Genomic DNA, 16,395 nt, shown 5'->3' with positions numbered 1-16,395 from the left:
GCGTGTTGTGCCCGTCCCCGGCACAGTCCGGCTCCGCGGGCATCGCTGCTGCTTCAAAGCCTCCTCGCTGGTGCCCGTTTCTTGGGGGGGGCTTCATGGAGATGGTGGGACCCATCAAGGTGGGACCCTGGGCCGTCCCCTGGGGACCCTGTGGGACCTTGGCAAAGGGACCCAGGGCTCCCAGGTGAGGAAGAAGCCAAGGTCTCGCCAAGACCTCCGCGGCATCTTGTCAATAAAAAGCCGGTGACATGGGGCACCGACTGCTAGCAGATGGTGCCAGTATTAGGAAAATGAAAATACGCGCAGTAAATTTGCCGTTTGCCGGCGTTAATTTCTTATCCCGAGGTAAAACCTTCCCTCTGGCCCGTGCCGGGCCATCTGCACGGTCATAAACCCCGGCGCCACGGTGCGTGCGGGGGGGGACCCCGGGAGCGCTGGGGGGACCCCCCGTCCCGCCGGGACCCCCGGCTTTGCCGGCGGCACAGTGGGATTGATGGAGATTGCTGGTGACCTTTGCTAGGACACGAGGTATTACCATTAATACTTCTGTATTTCCGGAGTTCGCGCCATGCATAAATCTCGTATCAAGCTGGGCGGGCAGAGTAATCTGCCAGGCGGCGTTATTAATACCCGTTATTAATACCCGTTATTAATACCTGTCGCCCCCGGAGGCCTTCGTTAGCGGATGGGGCGAGGGATGGGGGCTGCGCCGTGTAACCCCCCCCGCTCCACCTTTTCGGGGTGCAGCCAGGGTGGGCGCTGGGAAATCCCTGGTTCCGGCAGAGTCACCGGCTGCTTTCCGCTGGTGACGGCGGGGGGTCTTTTGCAGACACCCACCCCCATGATGGGGGGCAATTTTTGGCTGTGAACCCCCCGCCCTGTGTCGGAGGGGGGCTGCAGCACCTCAAAGGCAGCCGGGTGGCAGGAGGCCTCCCCTCGCCTTGCCCCGGCACCTCCTAACTCTGCCCCGTAGCCCCCGGCTCGGCTGGGTGCTGGCCCCCCCCGCGGCCCCTGCCTGCAGCCCCCTGCCCCGCCAGGACCTGCCCCGTGCAAGATCCAGCCTGCGTGAAACTCTAATCTCCAATTTTATTCGCTCGGCTCCAGCCGATTTGCATAATCCACATAATCACCCCGGTTTTAATTGCCCACAACTCTGCAGAAAGATCATGTGGTTAAGTGGTAAATCATAATTAGATAAATAATTGGCTTGGCCGCAGCAAGCTGCTTTGTTATACCTGCCATCTGCTGGGCAAGGGCTTCTCGCGCCGAGAACAATGCGCCGCTGACGGCAAAGCCTGCGCTGCCCGCGGCGGGGCTGCTCCGGGCTGCCGGCATGGGGACGGGGACGGGGACGGGGACGGGGACGGGAGGGCGGCCGGGATGCACCGGGCATTGCCCGTTCCTGGTCCAAGCAACGGCTGGTAGGTTCGACAGCACCGAGCAGTGCCTGGCCCCGACCGCGGGTTGCCCAGTGGTACCATGCAATGCACGAGGGCACCGTGCAATGCCCACCAGCACCGTACAGTGCCTGGCATCACCGTGCAGTGCCCCATGGCACCGTGCAGTGCCCGCCAGCACCGTGCAGTGTCTGGCATCACCGTGCAATGCCCGATGGCACCACGCGGTGCCCGCCAGCATCATGCAGTGCCTGGCATCACCGTGCAGTGCCCAATGGCATCATGCAATGCCCACCGGCACCGTGCAGAGCCCACCAGCATCGTGCACTGCCTGGCAGCACCGTGCGGTGCCCAGTGGCACCGTGCAATGCCCATCAGCACCGTGCAATGCCCACCGGTACCGTGCAATGCCTAGCCCCATCCCAGGTGATGCCCGGTGGCACTGTTCAATGCCTGGCGGCACCGTGCAATAGCCAGTGGCACCATGTCATGCCCAGAAGCACCACGCAGTGCCCGGCAGCACCGTCAGTGCCCAGCTCCATCCCATGCGATGCCCGGCAGCCCCGCGTGATGCCCAGCAGCCCCCTGCGATGCCGAGCTCTCTCCCACCCGGTGCCCAGCGGTGCTGGCTGATGCCTGGCACCCACCCGCACGCCCCGCGTAGCCATTCGGCCCCCTTTGCTCATGCAAAGAGGAGGGGTGGGGGCTGTACCCTGCTTCTCCCTAAGCCTCAAGAGATGGTTGGCACCCAGATCTGGGCAGCGGGAGCCCTGAGGAGCCGCCGTCCCAAGCTGGATGCTGCAAGAGAGGGGCTCGGGGGCCAGCAGCATCCTTTGGGCACAGGCACTTTATTTTCGAAGCCCCCAGCTCGCTCTGCCAGGGCAGAAACGGGGCAGAAAGTTGCTTTGAAGTGAATCTTTCACCGGCTTGATTTCCTACGGACTTAAAAAGCACCCATGACTGGGTGGGCTGGGCACGGGGAGGCAAAGGAAGGGAGAAAAATAATCCCGCATCGTGCCGGTCCCGGCCCCTCCCCGGCGCTGTGCCCTCCAAACGAGCTCTTATTAGTTTGCTTGTTGTCGTTTGCCAGATCAATGGTCCATGGAGGAGTGATCGATGGGAGACCCAGCCGGCTAATAGCGCCGCGCACTTGGATGCTCAGTGCCGTGCCGGGCTCCCCGGGGAACCCCGAATCCCATCCCTGGCCATCGAGGTGCTCCTCACCCCAGGGGACCCATCTGGACCCCTCCGAGGGTGCTGGGGAGCCAGCCAAGGCTCCTGGGATGGGTCCTGGGCTCTACCCCGAGGACCCTAAAAATGGACGGGGGCTGCGCCAGCATCTCCCCATCCCTAGGGACACTTGGGGACACCAAGCCCAGCCACCTCCCTTCGTGTCGGCGGCGTGCCAGGCGGCGAGGAGAGAGGGCAGGCGCGCGGGCTCTGATCGATCAATTAATTAATTAATGGAGCGTGGCGTAGGTGTGGCGGCAGAGCCGTTTTAATGAGGGGGTGGGAGATGCGCGGCGGCTCGGCGGGACGTCGCCGGCGGTGGAGGTGGTCCCCGCTGCCCGTCCCCTGCCTGTCCCCCTGCCTGCTGGCTCTTGAGGGGGTGACGGGGCTGGGGGGGGGGGTGATGGGGCTGAGGTGGGGGGGGACGGTGGGCTCGTGCTGCCCCTGGCCCCCTGCCCTCCCTCCTGCCCGCACGGGCAGCCGCCGGGGCCCTGCCTGCTGCATTCAGGCGGAGGGGGAGGATTGGGTGGGGGGGGCGGGGGGGGGGGGGGGGGGGGGCTTGACAATGCGAGGCCATTAGCATTGAAAATCCATGCGAAGCAGCTGTTCCCGCTCGGAGCGTGCAGCTGGATGCGGCTCGGGAGCGGGAGCCGAGGCGCCGAGAGAGGAGGGGAAAGGCTGGGGGGATCGCGGAGCATCCCCCCCACCACCACCACCACCCCCGAATTCCTGGGGAGGGGGGATCCAGCCCCGGGGCGAGCGTGGAAGGAGCCGGGGTCCCGCGCGGTGGGTGCGGATCCGGCCCCCGGGGTGGCGGGGGGCGAGGATGCGGGATGCTCATCTCTCCCCGCTCCCTCGGCCTCCCGCCGCGCTGGGGTTTTTTTCCGCTCCATTTGCCAGGGGCTGGAGCTGCTGCCTGATCGTATTTGGTAATAAATTATTAGTTCCAGTGCTCGGGAGCCCGGGAGCTCAAAATAGCTGCTTTTAAAGCGGGCGGCTGGTGCAGGTTGAGTTCAATGGCAATCTGCTCTGAAGGGCACTTCATGCTCATTAGGGGCCTTTCAAGGTGCTGGGGAGGAAAAGGGGGGTGGGTGTGTGGGGGGGGGGTGGGTGGGGGGAGGCTGTAAACCAAGGTGCTAAACCTGCCTGCGCCGCATTTCCCGGCAGCTGCCTGCGAGCGGGGATGGGGGGGGGGATGGGACTGGGAATGACAGGGAGGTGACGGTACCCAGCTCCCTCCGGGAAGGACCCCCGGGGGGGGGGGGGGGTTTGGGATGCTAGGAGCCCCGTCCCTGCCCCAGCGCTGCCCGCTCCTGCCCCCCCTCTCCACCCCCCCGGCCTGTTTATTTGTCTCCAGCCCCACCAGGCAGCCAGACTGGTTCTGCTCTCCCTGCCGGAGAAGGCTCCCGCTGCCAAAAAACCCGCCAGCGTCATCAGGAGCAGATGGAGAGAAGATGGCACGCTCCCAGCTCCCAGCCCTGCGCCGGGGATGCAGGGAGCCGGCGGGGGGGGGCAGGGACACCCCCCACCCCCCCAAGAGCCAGGGGCTTGGGGTCCTGCCCCGCCAGGGATGCCAAACCTCATGGTTGATGCCATGAGCGGCACCGCGGGAAGGGGTGCCAGGACGCAGGGTAGCAGAGGGAAGGGTGAGGGCTGGGGGGGACAAGGGTGATGGCCCCGCCATCCTCTCCTCCTCCTCCTGCCAGGCAGGGACCTGCCTGCTCCCGCGGGCTGGCAGCCAGCAGGCACCGGGAACGCCAGGCGCTCCCTGCGCTGCTGTGCCCGGGCACATGCCGCGGATGGGATGGGGTGGCACATCGCCGGGTCCCCAGTCCCAGTCCTGCGACCTCCCCCCTCCCCACCCCAGCCTTGGCTTCGGCGGGGGGGTGGTACAAGCAGCAGCTGCCTGCCTGCGAGGGCGAAGGCGGCGAGCAGTGCCCCATGGGGGTTGCCAGCCCCTCTCCCTGCACCCCCAGAGGGGTGGGGGCAGCGGAGGACACCCTGCCCCGTTTCGGGGTTTGGCTCCCAGCCCCGGTGAGGCAACCGCTGGTGTGACCCCGGGCTGCTGCCAGGCTCCGAACTTGACCTGTTTTTCCGCACGGATCTGCCTGCCGGGTGAAGCAGCTGGGGAGGGGCAGGAGGAGGGCGAGAGCCGAGGGGAGGCCCCACCTCGCCGTGGGGCGGCACGGCGTCCCCAGCCACCGCAGGGACGGCGGCACCCGCGGAGCTGAGTGGCACCCACGCCACGCCGGTGACGGGATGCCGGAGAGACGAGGGGGGGACGCAACGCGGTCCCACAGCCCCGTCCCTGCACGGATGCTCGTGCCCGGCCAGCTCTCTGCTGCAGCGTGCCTCAGTTTCCCCAGCTGGCAGTTCTCCCGCGGAGCAGCCCAGGGACGCCCGGACAGACGGACGCCACCTCCGTCGGGGCAAGGCGGGTGAGCGGCGCTGCTCGGGCCCCAGCCGGGGCGGAGGCGCCGATTTTATCACCGGGCAGGAGCGGCAAAACTGGTTTGGAGCCCGGCTGGGGCAGCGGCACAGCTCGACTTAGCGAGCCAGCCCTGGGGGGGAACGCGAGCTCCCCACACGCTTCCTGGCGAGTTGCTGGCACGGAGCTCCCTGCGCTCGCCCGGCAAATCCCGGTGGGATCATGGGTTCGTTGGGAGGCGTTCGGGGCCGCCGAGATCAGCTGAGCATCACACGGGGTGATGCTCTGCCGCCAGCCCCCGTGTCCCCAGCGAGCGTGTGCGAGCGTGCTAATCCCCGCCAGCTGGTTAGCAAAGTGTTTCCAGCCTTGGATTGGGGCTGGGGGGGGGGGGGGGGGTTTACGCCAAGGTTAATAGCCGGGGAGAAGCTGGGGGGCACGGGGAATTGCCCTGGGAGGTGCAGGGCTGTGCCAAGGGGATGCCAGGCAGTGCCTGGGGGGATGCGGGGCTGCGCTCGGGCGATGTGGGGCAGTGCCCAAGGGCATGGGGCTGTGCCTGAGGGATGCGGGACTGTGCCCGGGCGATGTGGGGCAGTACCTGGGTGATGTGGGGCAGTGCCCAAGGGCATGGGGCTGTGCCTGAGGGATGCAGGGCTGTGCCCAGGGGATGTGGGGCAGTACCTGGGTGATGTGGGGCAGTGCTCAAGGGCATGGGGCTGTGCCTGAGGGATGCGGGACTGTGCCCGGGCGATGTGGGGCAGTACCTGGGTGATGTGGGGCAGTGCCCAAGGGCATAGGGCTGTGCCCAGGGGATGCGGGGCAGTACCTGGGCGATGCAGGGGCTGTGCCAGGGGGGATGTGGGGCTGTGCCGGGGGGGATGTGGGGCTGTGCTGAGGGGATGCCAGGCCGTGACCGGGGTGCTGCAGCCCCCTGGGGATGGTGCGTGGGTGCACGGTGCTGCAGGCAGAGCCCTGTGCCCCACTCTCTCTGAGGGGGCACCCAGGCACTCATCCGGGGGTCCGCGGGCCGGTGCAAAACCCGGGGGTGCCCGGGCCAGGCTGGCGCGGCGGGTTGGCTTCCCAGCTGTTCTGGTAATGAATTTACATGAGCTGAGCGTGTCGACAAGGCGGCAGTCAATGGCTGAGAGCACCGGAGTTAATAAATGCTTGTATAATGAGGGCAGAGGGGAGTGCGCGCCGCCGCGCCGGCCGCCTCTCCTGGGGCCGGGGGGCAAAGATTAATCAACGCTGAGTGGCACTCGTGGCCCCCCCGCCACGGCTCCCACCGCTCTGCCCGGCCACCCTCTGCCGCGGGGTGCTCCGGGGTCTCCGGCATCGCCGCTGCCTCCAGCCCCGCTGGGAGCTTGGGGGTGGGGGGGGCCACCCCTCAGCCCCCCCCCTTGCCCACCCGGGAGCGGGGCTAATTTTAGGCTGGCGTTAATGAAGCTGCTCGTTTGGAAGTCTATTTTAGGGGCCCTGACATCAGCAGTTGCTGTTTTGGGAGGTGGAGAGCCCTGGAACGGCCGGCCGTGACAGCCGGGGGTGGGGTACGGGGTGGGCTGCACCCTCCCACCCTTAGGGGCCACTGTGCCCCTCTGTGCTTGGGGGGTGCAGCGATGGGGACGTGGGATGCCATGGGGAGGATTTGAAGGTGCCGTGGTGGGGAGCTGGGGGCGCAACGGGGCTGCAATGGCGAGGATTTGCAGGTGCAATGGGGGGGACTTGGGTATGAAGGGGGGGGGGGGAACGACTCGGGGTGCGATACGGGGGATTTGAGGGTGCAGCGGTGGCGATTTGAAGGTGCCGCAGTGGGGACTGAAGGCGCAAGGGTGGGGATTGATTTGGGGGCACAGTGATAGGGACTGGGGGGTGCAATACTGGGGATCTGGGGGTGCGGTGGTGAGGACCGGGGGGGGTTGCGATGGTGGGGAGTCGCAGATGCCGTGCTGGGGATTCAGGGGTGCGATGCCGGGGACCCGGGGGTGCAACACTGGGGATTTGAGGGTGCAGTGGCAGGGATTTGGGGGGTGCGATGGTGGCAATCGGGGGGGGCGGCGGCGGTGCTTTGGGTTTTGGCAGCACCGCGCGAGTCAGGGGGCTGCCCCCCTCCCCATCGCCTCCGTCAGGATGCCGAAGTCCCTGTGTCCCCCCGAAACATCGTCTCCTTTCCCGTGGGGCCCTGCTGAGACCCCCCACCACCACCCCGCGCCGTTATCTGGGAGCAGCCCAGCCTGCGGGACCGGTGGGGCCATGGGACGCTGGGTGGCAGCTGCTGGTCCCCACGTCGCCTTGTTTTCCATGGATGAGCAGCTCGCTTCCTTAGATAAGCTGCCGCCCCAGAAGCGTGCGGGGCTCGCTGCCCCGCTCGCTTCCCCCCCATTGCACGGACTTGGGGTGCATTTTTGGGGTGTGGGGGGGGTGTGAACCAGAGGGAAGATGTCGCTTGTCCTGCTGGTTGTTCCTTCTCCTGGGTCGGGGGGGGATTTGGGGATCGTCTCCCACCCCCGTCTCCCCATCTTAACGCGAGCTGCTCCTGTTCGCAGGCATGAGCCATGAGCCGAAGTCGCCGTCCCTAGGAATGCTCTCCACCGCCACCCGCACCACCGCCACCGTCAGCCCCCTCACCCCCTCGCCTCTCAACGGCTCCATCGTCCCCAATGGCAGCCCGGCAGCCAGCAGCACTTTGTCCGTCCAGGCAGCACCTTCCTCCAGCTTCGCCGCCGCTCTCCGCAAGCTCGCCAAGCAAGCCGAGGAGCCCAGAGGTAGGGGACAGGGACGGGGACAGGGACAAGCAGCTGGGGGCAAGGGGTGGGGGGGATGCCAAGCATCAGTGCCTTTCCCCGCGGCCACCCGGGAGCCGGCGGACGGCATTTTCTCGCCATTTCCCGAGCTAATGTCTTTCCCCGGCGTCGTGTCTCGAGGGGGCAGTTTAGAAATTCAATTCAGCCGGAGTAATCCAAATGCCGTATCACTCGCCGTACCCCGGGAGAAAGCCTGGGAGAGCGCGGGGCGGGGGGAACCTGTCCCTCCCTGCCCCCAGCCCCTCTCCCTCCCACCGCCCTTCGCCGAAATGCCATTTTTTTCCGGAGGCTTCTCAAATCCGTTCCCTCTCCAGCCAAATGGCCCGGCTAAACAGCAAATTTGGGTGCCCTGGGATGCAGCCCGGCCACTGCATCCTCCATCGCACCTTCCCTCTCCGCTCAGATGCGGGGGTGCAGCTTTTGGTGGGGGGGCGTGAGCTGCTGCCGCCATGCAGGAGCACCCCGAGGTTCCCCCCCGCTCCGTGGGGACCGTGCCCTGCGGGAATCGCTGTGGCTGTCCCTCACGCACAGGGGGAGGCAGCCTGTTCCCGGGCTGCCAAGCGTTTCACCAGGAGACTGCTGGCATGGTCGGTTTGCAACGCAATAGCGTCTATCCCTGGCATTTCCGTTGGGGGGTGCTCCCCGTTGGGTCGTTGCCCACCGCCCAGGCACTTTGGTCCCCGGGGGAGGATGCCCGACCCTTTGCAAGGTGTTTTTTTTGCAAGGCCCCCGTTGGCAAGGGCTTTTTGGAAGACCCTTTTTTTGCAAGCTCCATCTGCAAGACCCTCCTCGCAGCCCCTTGCCAGCCGCGAAATAGCCCCCGTGACCCGAAGCCTCCGGCATCGGCTGCTCCCGAGGAAGCACGTGGGGATGGCGGGTCCCCGTGACGCCGAGGAGACCAGGTCTCGGTGATGCTTCAGCCTCACCGGGAGCTCCTGGTTCTCCCCGGCTGCCTCTTCTGGAGCCCATCTGCTTCCTTCGGGGTAATGGGGTTGGGTTTGGGGGATTATTTTGCCTTTTCTTCCCCCCCACACCCCGCAGCTTGTGCCCCCACCATGCTCCTCAGCCCATCCGAAGGGACGTCAGTGGGTTTTGGCATGGATTTCACGGTGCTGGAGAGAAGCGGCCACGTTCCCTTCAGATTTCCCCTTAACAACTGCATAGATTGTAAAAAAAAAAAAAAAAACAAACCCCATCCTCGCCCACCTGGGTGCCCGAAGTGGCTCATCCCGGAGGTTTTTAATAGGGGTGGGTTTGGGTCCGTGTCGGGAAGGAGGTTTCTCTCCACACCATGGTTTTTAGCCCCAGGAAATGAATTGCTTTGCCCCCAAATCCTCCCGCCGCTTCCCTTCCCACAATGGGAGATGCTCCGCTGTGATGGATGCAGCCGGCGGGGTGATGCCGATTGGGTCCGTCCCGGATCGCCGGCTTTTTTTCCGGCTTTGTGGACTAGCGATGGATTCGCTGCCACGGGTGCCGGTGGCTGGACCGCAGCTGGGGTATCCGCGGGGATGTCCCGCTCCCCCGCAGCATCCCCAGCTGCAGGGGCTCATCCCGACCGACTCCGTCCCAGCCAAGCCCCGAGAAGCCACCAAAGCCATCGCTTGGCCGGGGGCTCCTGCCTCCTGTCCTATCCCGGGCTGTCTGCAGGGTGGGTTTTATTCCCCCACCTTCCTTTCTTCCCCCCCCCCCCCCGGCCCCCCTCCTCCTTCAGGGTCTCAGCTGTTAATTACATTTGCCTGTCAGCCTGGGCTGCTAATCTGCTATCGCCGAGCGGAAAGCGGGAGGTCAGAAAACAAAGGTGACACCATCACACTGTGCCTCTTGTCATCTCCAATCCAGATTAGTTTCATTGACTAACTCCTGGCTGAATACCACCAGTTAATTATAACGATCACAAACCCTCCCGTTTAAAGCCACACAGCGAGAATTAAGGTTCTGAAGTAAGACTTTAGCTTCATTAATTGCCGGGCTCATTGTGATGGTATTGATTGTTAACGCTATCGCGTGGTGAGTAATGGCTTCCCAGCTCAGAGGGGATTAGGCTGCTAATTGTTGTTGGCCTTGCGCTGACAAGATAGACTTCAGTGGGTGTCAAATCCGTATCGGCGGCCTCCTTTGTCGCGGGCAGCCTTTCTCTTTCCCCGAGTCTTGCCGCTCTTGAAATGAAAGCGATTCGGAGCGACTCGGGAATAATTAATAAGGCAGGGCGGCCGGCAGCGGGCTGCTCCGCTTGGCCTCTCCGCGATGCCGAGCATCCTTCCCGCTGCCCGGGGATGCTCCTGCTTCCCCTGCGGCATTCCAGGCCCTGCCGCCTCCCGGCTCCTTCCTGGGGTTACCCAGGCGCTGGGGGTGAGCGTGGCGAGGAACGCGGGGGGGCTTTCGGAAGGGGATGGAGGTGGGTTGCAGGGCGAGGAGCTGACTCGCGCGCTCAGGAGAGATGGCTTGTGTGCCTTACGGGGCAAGGAGCCAGCTCGCACGCTCCGGGGAGCCGGCTTGCACGCTTGGAAGGGCAAGGAGACACCTTGTACACTCGGGGGAGCCGGCTTGCACGCTTACGGGGCAAGGAGCCAGCTTGCACGCTGAGGGGAGACCCTCTGGGTACCAGTCTCCGTCCCGCAATGGGGAGCATCATCACCCCTCAGCTGGCATCCTGCGGCGGCCACCCCTCGGTGGCCAGTAGCCATTTCCTGCTGGCATGTCAGCAACCTTCCCTTGTCCCAGACTCTGGGAGCAGGTTTTTTTCACCCCAAGCTGCTTGGGTGGGTTTTAGGAGCAGGCGATGCGCCGCGGGAGCAGGCACCAGGCGCCGTGTGCCCTAGTTAACGTTGAATTTGTATTTCTGCTCCAGCTCTGCTTTTCTACCCACATCTCGCTCTCCGCTTTAATTCCAATTTTATTTTTCCCTTGCAAATATCGCCAGCATCCCCGGGGTGGGTGTAATTTAAAATACAGATGTATTATGCAAATAAAGCCAAAGCCTTGCCCAAGGGTTACGGGGAGCGACTCCTTCATCCCAACGTCTCCGAGTGCCCCGGCTCGTGCATGGCGACTTTTGCAGCCGGATTAAGGAGTCTGCGGGTTCGGCTTGAGAACATGCGGGCCGCCCGGGATTGGCATCGATCGCATCGGTGTCGTTTGTGCCAGGGCGCGGGCAGGGCTTGCCGTGCCCATAAAGGGCTTTACGGGAGGGGTGGGGGGGGTTGGCAGTCACTATTAGATGGGAGCAAGAGGGTGCCTGTCCCACCGTCTGGGGTAAAGCCTTTTAGCGCCGAAGGGAACCTTCCCTGAGACAGGGCTCCCCCGGGATGGGAGGATGGGGGTCCAGCCTGGGGGGCTGGAGGGATGCCGACTGTCTTCCCTGCATCCCCGTGCCCCATCCCTGGGTCCAGCCTGGGGGGCTGGAGGGATGCCGACTGCCTTCCCTGCATCCCCGTGCCCCATCCCTGGGTCCAGCCTGGGGGGCTGGAGGGATGCCGACTGCCTTCCCTGCATCCCCGTGCCCCATCCCTGGGTCCAGCCTCGGGGGCTGGAGGGATGCCGACTGCCTTCCCTGCATCCCCGTGCCCCATCCCTGGGTCCAGCCTCGGGGGCTGGAGGGATGCCGACTGCCTTCCCTGCATCCCCGTGCCCCATCCCTGGTCCCTGCAGCGGGGCATCCCACCTGGAATGGCGTGGGATGGCTTCGGCTTGTTCAGAGGGCGGTTTCAGCTGGTTAACGGCTGCCTTTTCCCCCCCCACTTATTTTATTTTTTTAATTTAATTTCAGGGTCCTCGATAAGCAGTGAGTCATCCCCGGTCTCCTCGCCGGCCACCAACCACAGCTCCCCCGCCAGCACGCCCAAGCGCGGCCCCATGGGCCCCATCATCGTGCCCCCGGGGGGCCACAGCGTGCCCAGCACGCCGCCCGTCGTCACCATCGCCCCCACGAAGACGGTCAACGGGGTCTGGAGGAGCGAGGGCAGACAGGTATGACGGTGTTTGGGGGGTGCCTGACCCGCCGCCCCCCCCCCGAAGGATGGAGAGCGTGGGATGCCACGCACGGCACTGATGGTACACACCGTGGTCCAAGGTGCCAGGAGCCGCGCTGACACGTTGTCCCCCGAGGGACCACAGGGCTGCCTCCCATTTTGTCCCTTCTTCTCCCCGCCATGTCCCCGGGCTGCCATCGTCCCCAGGCTGCCATCCAGAGGGGAGCACGAGGAAGAAGCAAGGAGGGGGTGGTGGGGGGGGGGGTGGCTAATTAAGAAGCATCGTTAGTGGTTCTCCTCTCCTCCGCATGCTACAAGCAGATTCCCGGGGGGATTATGCCACTTGGAAAGACTAATTAAACCACAAAGCGGAGAGGCGATGGGAGGGGATGAGAAACGCCGAGGGCGGGGCGGGGGGGGGGGTGGTGGGGTGGAGAAAAATAAATCGAACCACCGTCTTTGGGTGCTCGGAGGGGTGCATGGGGTGTCCGGGTGCTCCCAACCCCCCTGTCCCCTCCCCGTGTCGCCTCCTCCCCGGTGACCCCCGCAGCACGGGGGTTAACCGAGCGTGGGTTATTGTCTGGCAGAGCCGCGCTCGCAGCGTGACGCCCCGAGACGGGGAGGTAATTAGAGCAGAGCCTGGCACGCACAATAAGCCTTAATGCAGGCGGCGGAGGCGGCGGGAGGTGTGGGGGACGCCCTTTTTGCCGGCCGGGTGACCTTGGGACTGTCCCCGACTGCCAGGGACCTGCGACCTGCCCCGGAGGGTCTGGGGACCGGGACTGGATGGGGAGGGGATGCACGGCCGGTGGGGGGGGATGCCAGGGGCTGCCGCCATCCTCCTCCTCCGGCCGCTAAATGGAGAAGTTGCAATGAAAAATAACCATTTTTAAACCCAACCTTGCCTTGCCGGAGGTCACGTCCCTAATTGCCAGAGCCCGCGGGGTCCCTTGTCACCCCAAGGGGTCCCCGCCTTGCCGGGGGGGTCCCTCCCCAGCCGATGCAGGAGCCAGGAGGGAGCAACCTTCATCCTGGGAATGGGGGGGGGGCTGATGGAAGACAGCTGAGGTCCCGTGGTGGGGTGGGGGTGCCGATGACAGCCTGTCCGTGGCGCTGAGCCGGGGGAGGGCCAGGCTGACCCCCGGTTTATGGCCGCTATCAAAGGGCTGCCGGGTTTCCACCGGCTGTGTCTGTATCCTCCCCGGATGATTAATGGCCCAGGAGAACAAAGCAGCCTGTAAATCTCCAGGCAGGTAACGTGTCCTGCCATCAGCGCTGCCCCGGCTTCACCACCTCCTCTCCCACCGGTGCCCCCCCCGGCGTAGCCCCCCCGGACCCTCACACCCATGCAGCCCCCTCTCGACAGCGGGGATGTGGGAGGATGCTCCGGCGGATGCGTCCTCCCCCGGGTACCGGTGCCATCCGGGGACCCCGCGGGCAGGCTGGGGACCCACCAAGGGTCTCAGGGTGGGGAGACAGCAGGGACCCCCCCAAGTCCTTTGTGGGGTCCCTGCCGTCCCCTAACGCGTTTCTGCCTCTTTGCCTTCCAGCAAGAAGCCGGGTCGCGAAGCAGCAGCAGCAGTGCCGGCCGCGAGCGCCTCATCTCGGAGCCCCCCCTCGCGCAGGAGAAAGCGGGGGGCCCCACCGTCCCCTCCCACCTCCTGGGGACACCCTACTCCTTCGGGCTGCCCCCCAGCTCCGTGGTCCAGGACTCCCGCTTCCCGCCTCTCAAGTGAGTCCAGCGACGATGGATGGGGCCGGGGGGGGTTGCAGGATGCGCATGTCCCCTGCGAGATCTGGTCCCACCGAGCATCCCCGGTAGGAGGGTGACATCTCCCCAGGGGGACAGGGTGGGATGGTGACCATCTCTCTGCGTCCCCCAGCCTGCAGCGGCCGGTCCACCACGTGGTGCCTCCCAGCGCCGTCACCGAGGATTACCTGCGCAGCTTCCGTCCCTACCACACCGCCGAGGACCTCCGCATGTCCTCCCTGCCGCCCCTCGGCCTGGATCCGGCCACCGCCGCCGCTTACTACCACCCCAGCTACCTGACGCATCACCCCTTCCCGCACCCCGCCTTCAGGTGGGCATCCCCGACCTCGGGCCTGGGGGTCCCCTGGGGGATGACAGTGGCAGGAGGACGAGCCTTGGGGGCTGGGGAGGTGGGAGTCTGGTCCGGGAAGGACGGTTGGGCTCCATGGAGGGCATTTTGGGGCTCTCCAAACCCTTGTCCCAGCAGAAGGCAGCTCCCATCCAGCCGGGGAGGTGGGAGTCTGGTCCAGGAAGGACGGTTGGGCTCCATGGAGGGCATTTTGGGGCTCTCCAAACCCTTGTCCCAGCAGAAGGCAGCTCCCGTCCAGCCAGGGAGGTGGGAGTCTGGTCCGGGAAGGACGGTTGGGCTCCATGGAGGGCATTTTGGGGCTCTCCAAACCCTTCTCCTAGCAGAAGGCAGCTCCCATCCAGCCGGGGAGGTGGGAGTCTGGTCCAGGAAGGACGGTTGGGCTCCATGGAGGGCATTTTGGGGCTCTCCAAACCCTTGTCCCAGCAGAAGGCAGCTCCCGTCCAGCCAGGGAGGTGGGAGTCTGGTCCGGGAAGGACGGTTGGGCTCCATGGAGGGCATTTTGGGGCTCTCCAAACCCTTGTCCCAGCAGAAGGCAGCTCCCGTCCAGCCTGGGATTGCCCCTGTGGGGTGGGAATTGGGGGGTTCCGAGCGGCACATCCCACTGAGCATCCCTGTCTCCCCAGGATGGACGACTCCTACTGCCTGTCGGCGCTGCGGTCCCCCTTCTACCCGCTGCCAGCGCCGGGCTCGCTGCCACCCCTGCACCCCTCGGCCATGCACCTGCACCTCTCGGGGGTCCGGTACCCCCCCGAGCTCTCCCACTCCTCCCTCTCCGCCCTGCAGTCCGAGCGCATCTCCAGCCTCGCCGCCGAGAGGTACGGGGCGGGGGGGACGATGGCCGGGGCGGGGGGACGAACAGGGCACCCCAGGGGATGCTAACAGGCACCTGGGGGTTGTTTGGGTGTTGGGGTTTTTGTTTTTTGTTTTTTTTTTTTGGCTTTTCTTTGCAGGCTGCAAATGGACGAGGAGCTGCGGCAGAGGGAGCGGGAGCGCGAGCGGGAGCGGGAGAAGGAGCGGGAGCGAGAAGCCGACCGGGAGCGGGAGAAAGAACGCGAACGGGAGCGGGAACGCGAGAAGGAGCTGGAGCGAGAGCGGGAAAAGGAGCGGGAACGGGAGCTGGAGAGGCAGCGGGAGCGTGCCCGGGAGAAGGAGCTGAGCATGGTGAAAGCCATGGAGGGGCCCTTCCTCCCCGTGGCCGAGCTGCACGGGCTGCGGGGACACCCGGCCGAGGAGCGGGGCAAGCCGGTGGAGCCGCTGGCGCCCAGCAGACCAGGTAAAGTCCCCACGGGTGACACTCTGGGGGACGCCGCCTTCGGCGCAGCTTGCCACGGTCCCCGTTTTCCCCTCCAGATGGCAAAGCCGTGGGGGTCGGTGGCCCGGGGAGGTGGCTCGGGATGGAGTCGGGCTCTCCCGGTTGCCAGCTTGCTTTGCCAAAAGCCCAGCTGCCGCGGCTCCCGGAGACGGTGCCTGTGCCATCTGACTGGGTGCGGGGCGGCAGCGCGCCCAGTGCCGCGGCTCGCCTGGCAGCTGGGCTGGCAGCGAGCGGGCAGCCCCCCGGCACCGCACGGGCAGGGGAGCGCCGGGATCTGGCCCCGCGGCTCCGGCTGCCCCCCGCAGGGATGCTTGCGGGGGCGGGGGGGGAGTCTGCGCACCCCGAAACAAAACCCTGATGGCTGCGGGTAGCCCCCTCCCTTTCTGCCACCCTGACTCCCCGTCACCCCCTTTTCCACCCCAGAGAAACTCAAGGACTCGGTGCTGCCGACGCCGAAGCCCATCCAGCACCCGCTGCACCCGCCGCCGGCCTCCCACCACCCCGTGCCCAGCCTCATCCCCAACCACAACGTGTTCCCGCTGCCGGGGAGCAGCGCGGCCACGGCGCTGCTCATCCACCGCACCAACGAGGAGGAGAAGTGGCTGGCCCGGCAGCGCCGGCTGCGGCAGGAGAAGGAAGATCGGCAATCCCAAGTCTCGGAGTTTCGGCAACAAGTGCTGGAGCAGCACCTGGACATGGGGCGTACCCCGAGCCAGCCGGAGCCTGAGCATCGCCCCGAGCACCCCAGGTAGGGATGCTGCCGGTCGCGATCCGGGGATGCAGCTTCCCCCTAAAACCTAATGGCATTTTCCCACGTCGCAGCCATCCCTGCTGTAATATCTGTAGGATTTTTCCGACGTCGCAGCTATCCCTCCCGTAATATAGAATCACGGAATGGTTTAGGTTGGAAGGGACCTTAAAGATCATCTCGTTCCAACCCTCCTGCCCTGGGCAGGGACATCTTCCACCAGGCCAGGCTGCTCCAAGCCCCGTCCAGCCTGGCCTCGAACACCTCCAGGGATGGGGCATCCACAGCTTCTCTGGGCAACCTGGGCCAGGGGCTCACCACCCTCACGGAAAAGAATTTCTTCCTAATATCTAACGCAAATCTCTCCTCTTTCAGTTTAAAACCGTTACCC

At 65.5% G+C, this 16,395-nt stretch overlaps 1 protein-coding gene across 3 annotated transcripts in view; it reads left to right on the top strand.

The window, feature by feature from the left end:
- Positions 1 to 16,395, top strand: part of GSE1 (Gse1 coiled-coil protein) — a 107,304-nt gene that overhangs the window by 83,566 nt on the left and 7,343 nt on the right. For all 3 annotated transcript variants that reach the window (XM_063334770.1, XM_063334768.1, XM_063334769.1), the window contains 7 exons: positions 7,596 to 7,814; positions 11,623 to 11,822; positions 13,375 to 13,556; positions 13,708 to 13,905; positions 14,568 to 14,759; positions 14,895 to 15,217; positions 15,680 to 16,004. In XM_063334770.1, the coding sequence (XP_063190840.1) occupies positions 7,596 to 7,814; positions 11,623 to 11,822; positions 13,375 to 13,556; positions 13,708 to 13,905; positions 14,568 to 14,759; positions 14,895 to 15,217; positions 15,680 to 16,004 (1,639 nt within the window). The remainder of the gene's footprint in view (positions 1 to 7,595; positions 7,815 to 11,622; positions 11,823 to 13,374; positions 13,557 to 13,707; positions 13,906 to 14,567; positions 14,760 to 14,894; positions 15,218 to 15,679; positions 16,005 to 16,395) is intronic.

Source organism: Chroicocephalus ridibundus, chromosome 4 (assembly GCF_963924245.1).
Source record: "Chroicocephalus ridibundus chromosome 4, bChrRid1.1, whole genome shotgun sequence".
In the NCBI taxonomy this organism is placed as follows: domain Eukaryota; kingdom Metazoa; phylum Chordata; class Aves; order Charadriiformes; family Laridae; genus Chroicocephalus; species Chroicocephalus ridibundus.
This window is presented reverse-complemented; position numbering and strand designations above follow the sequence as displayed.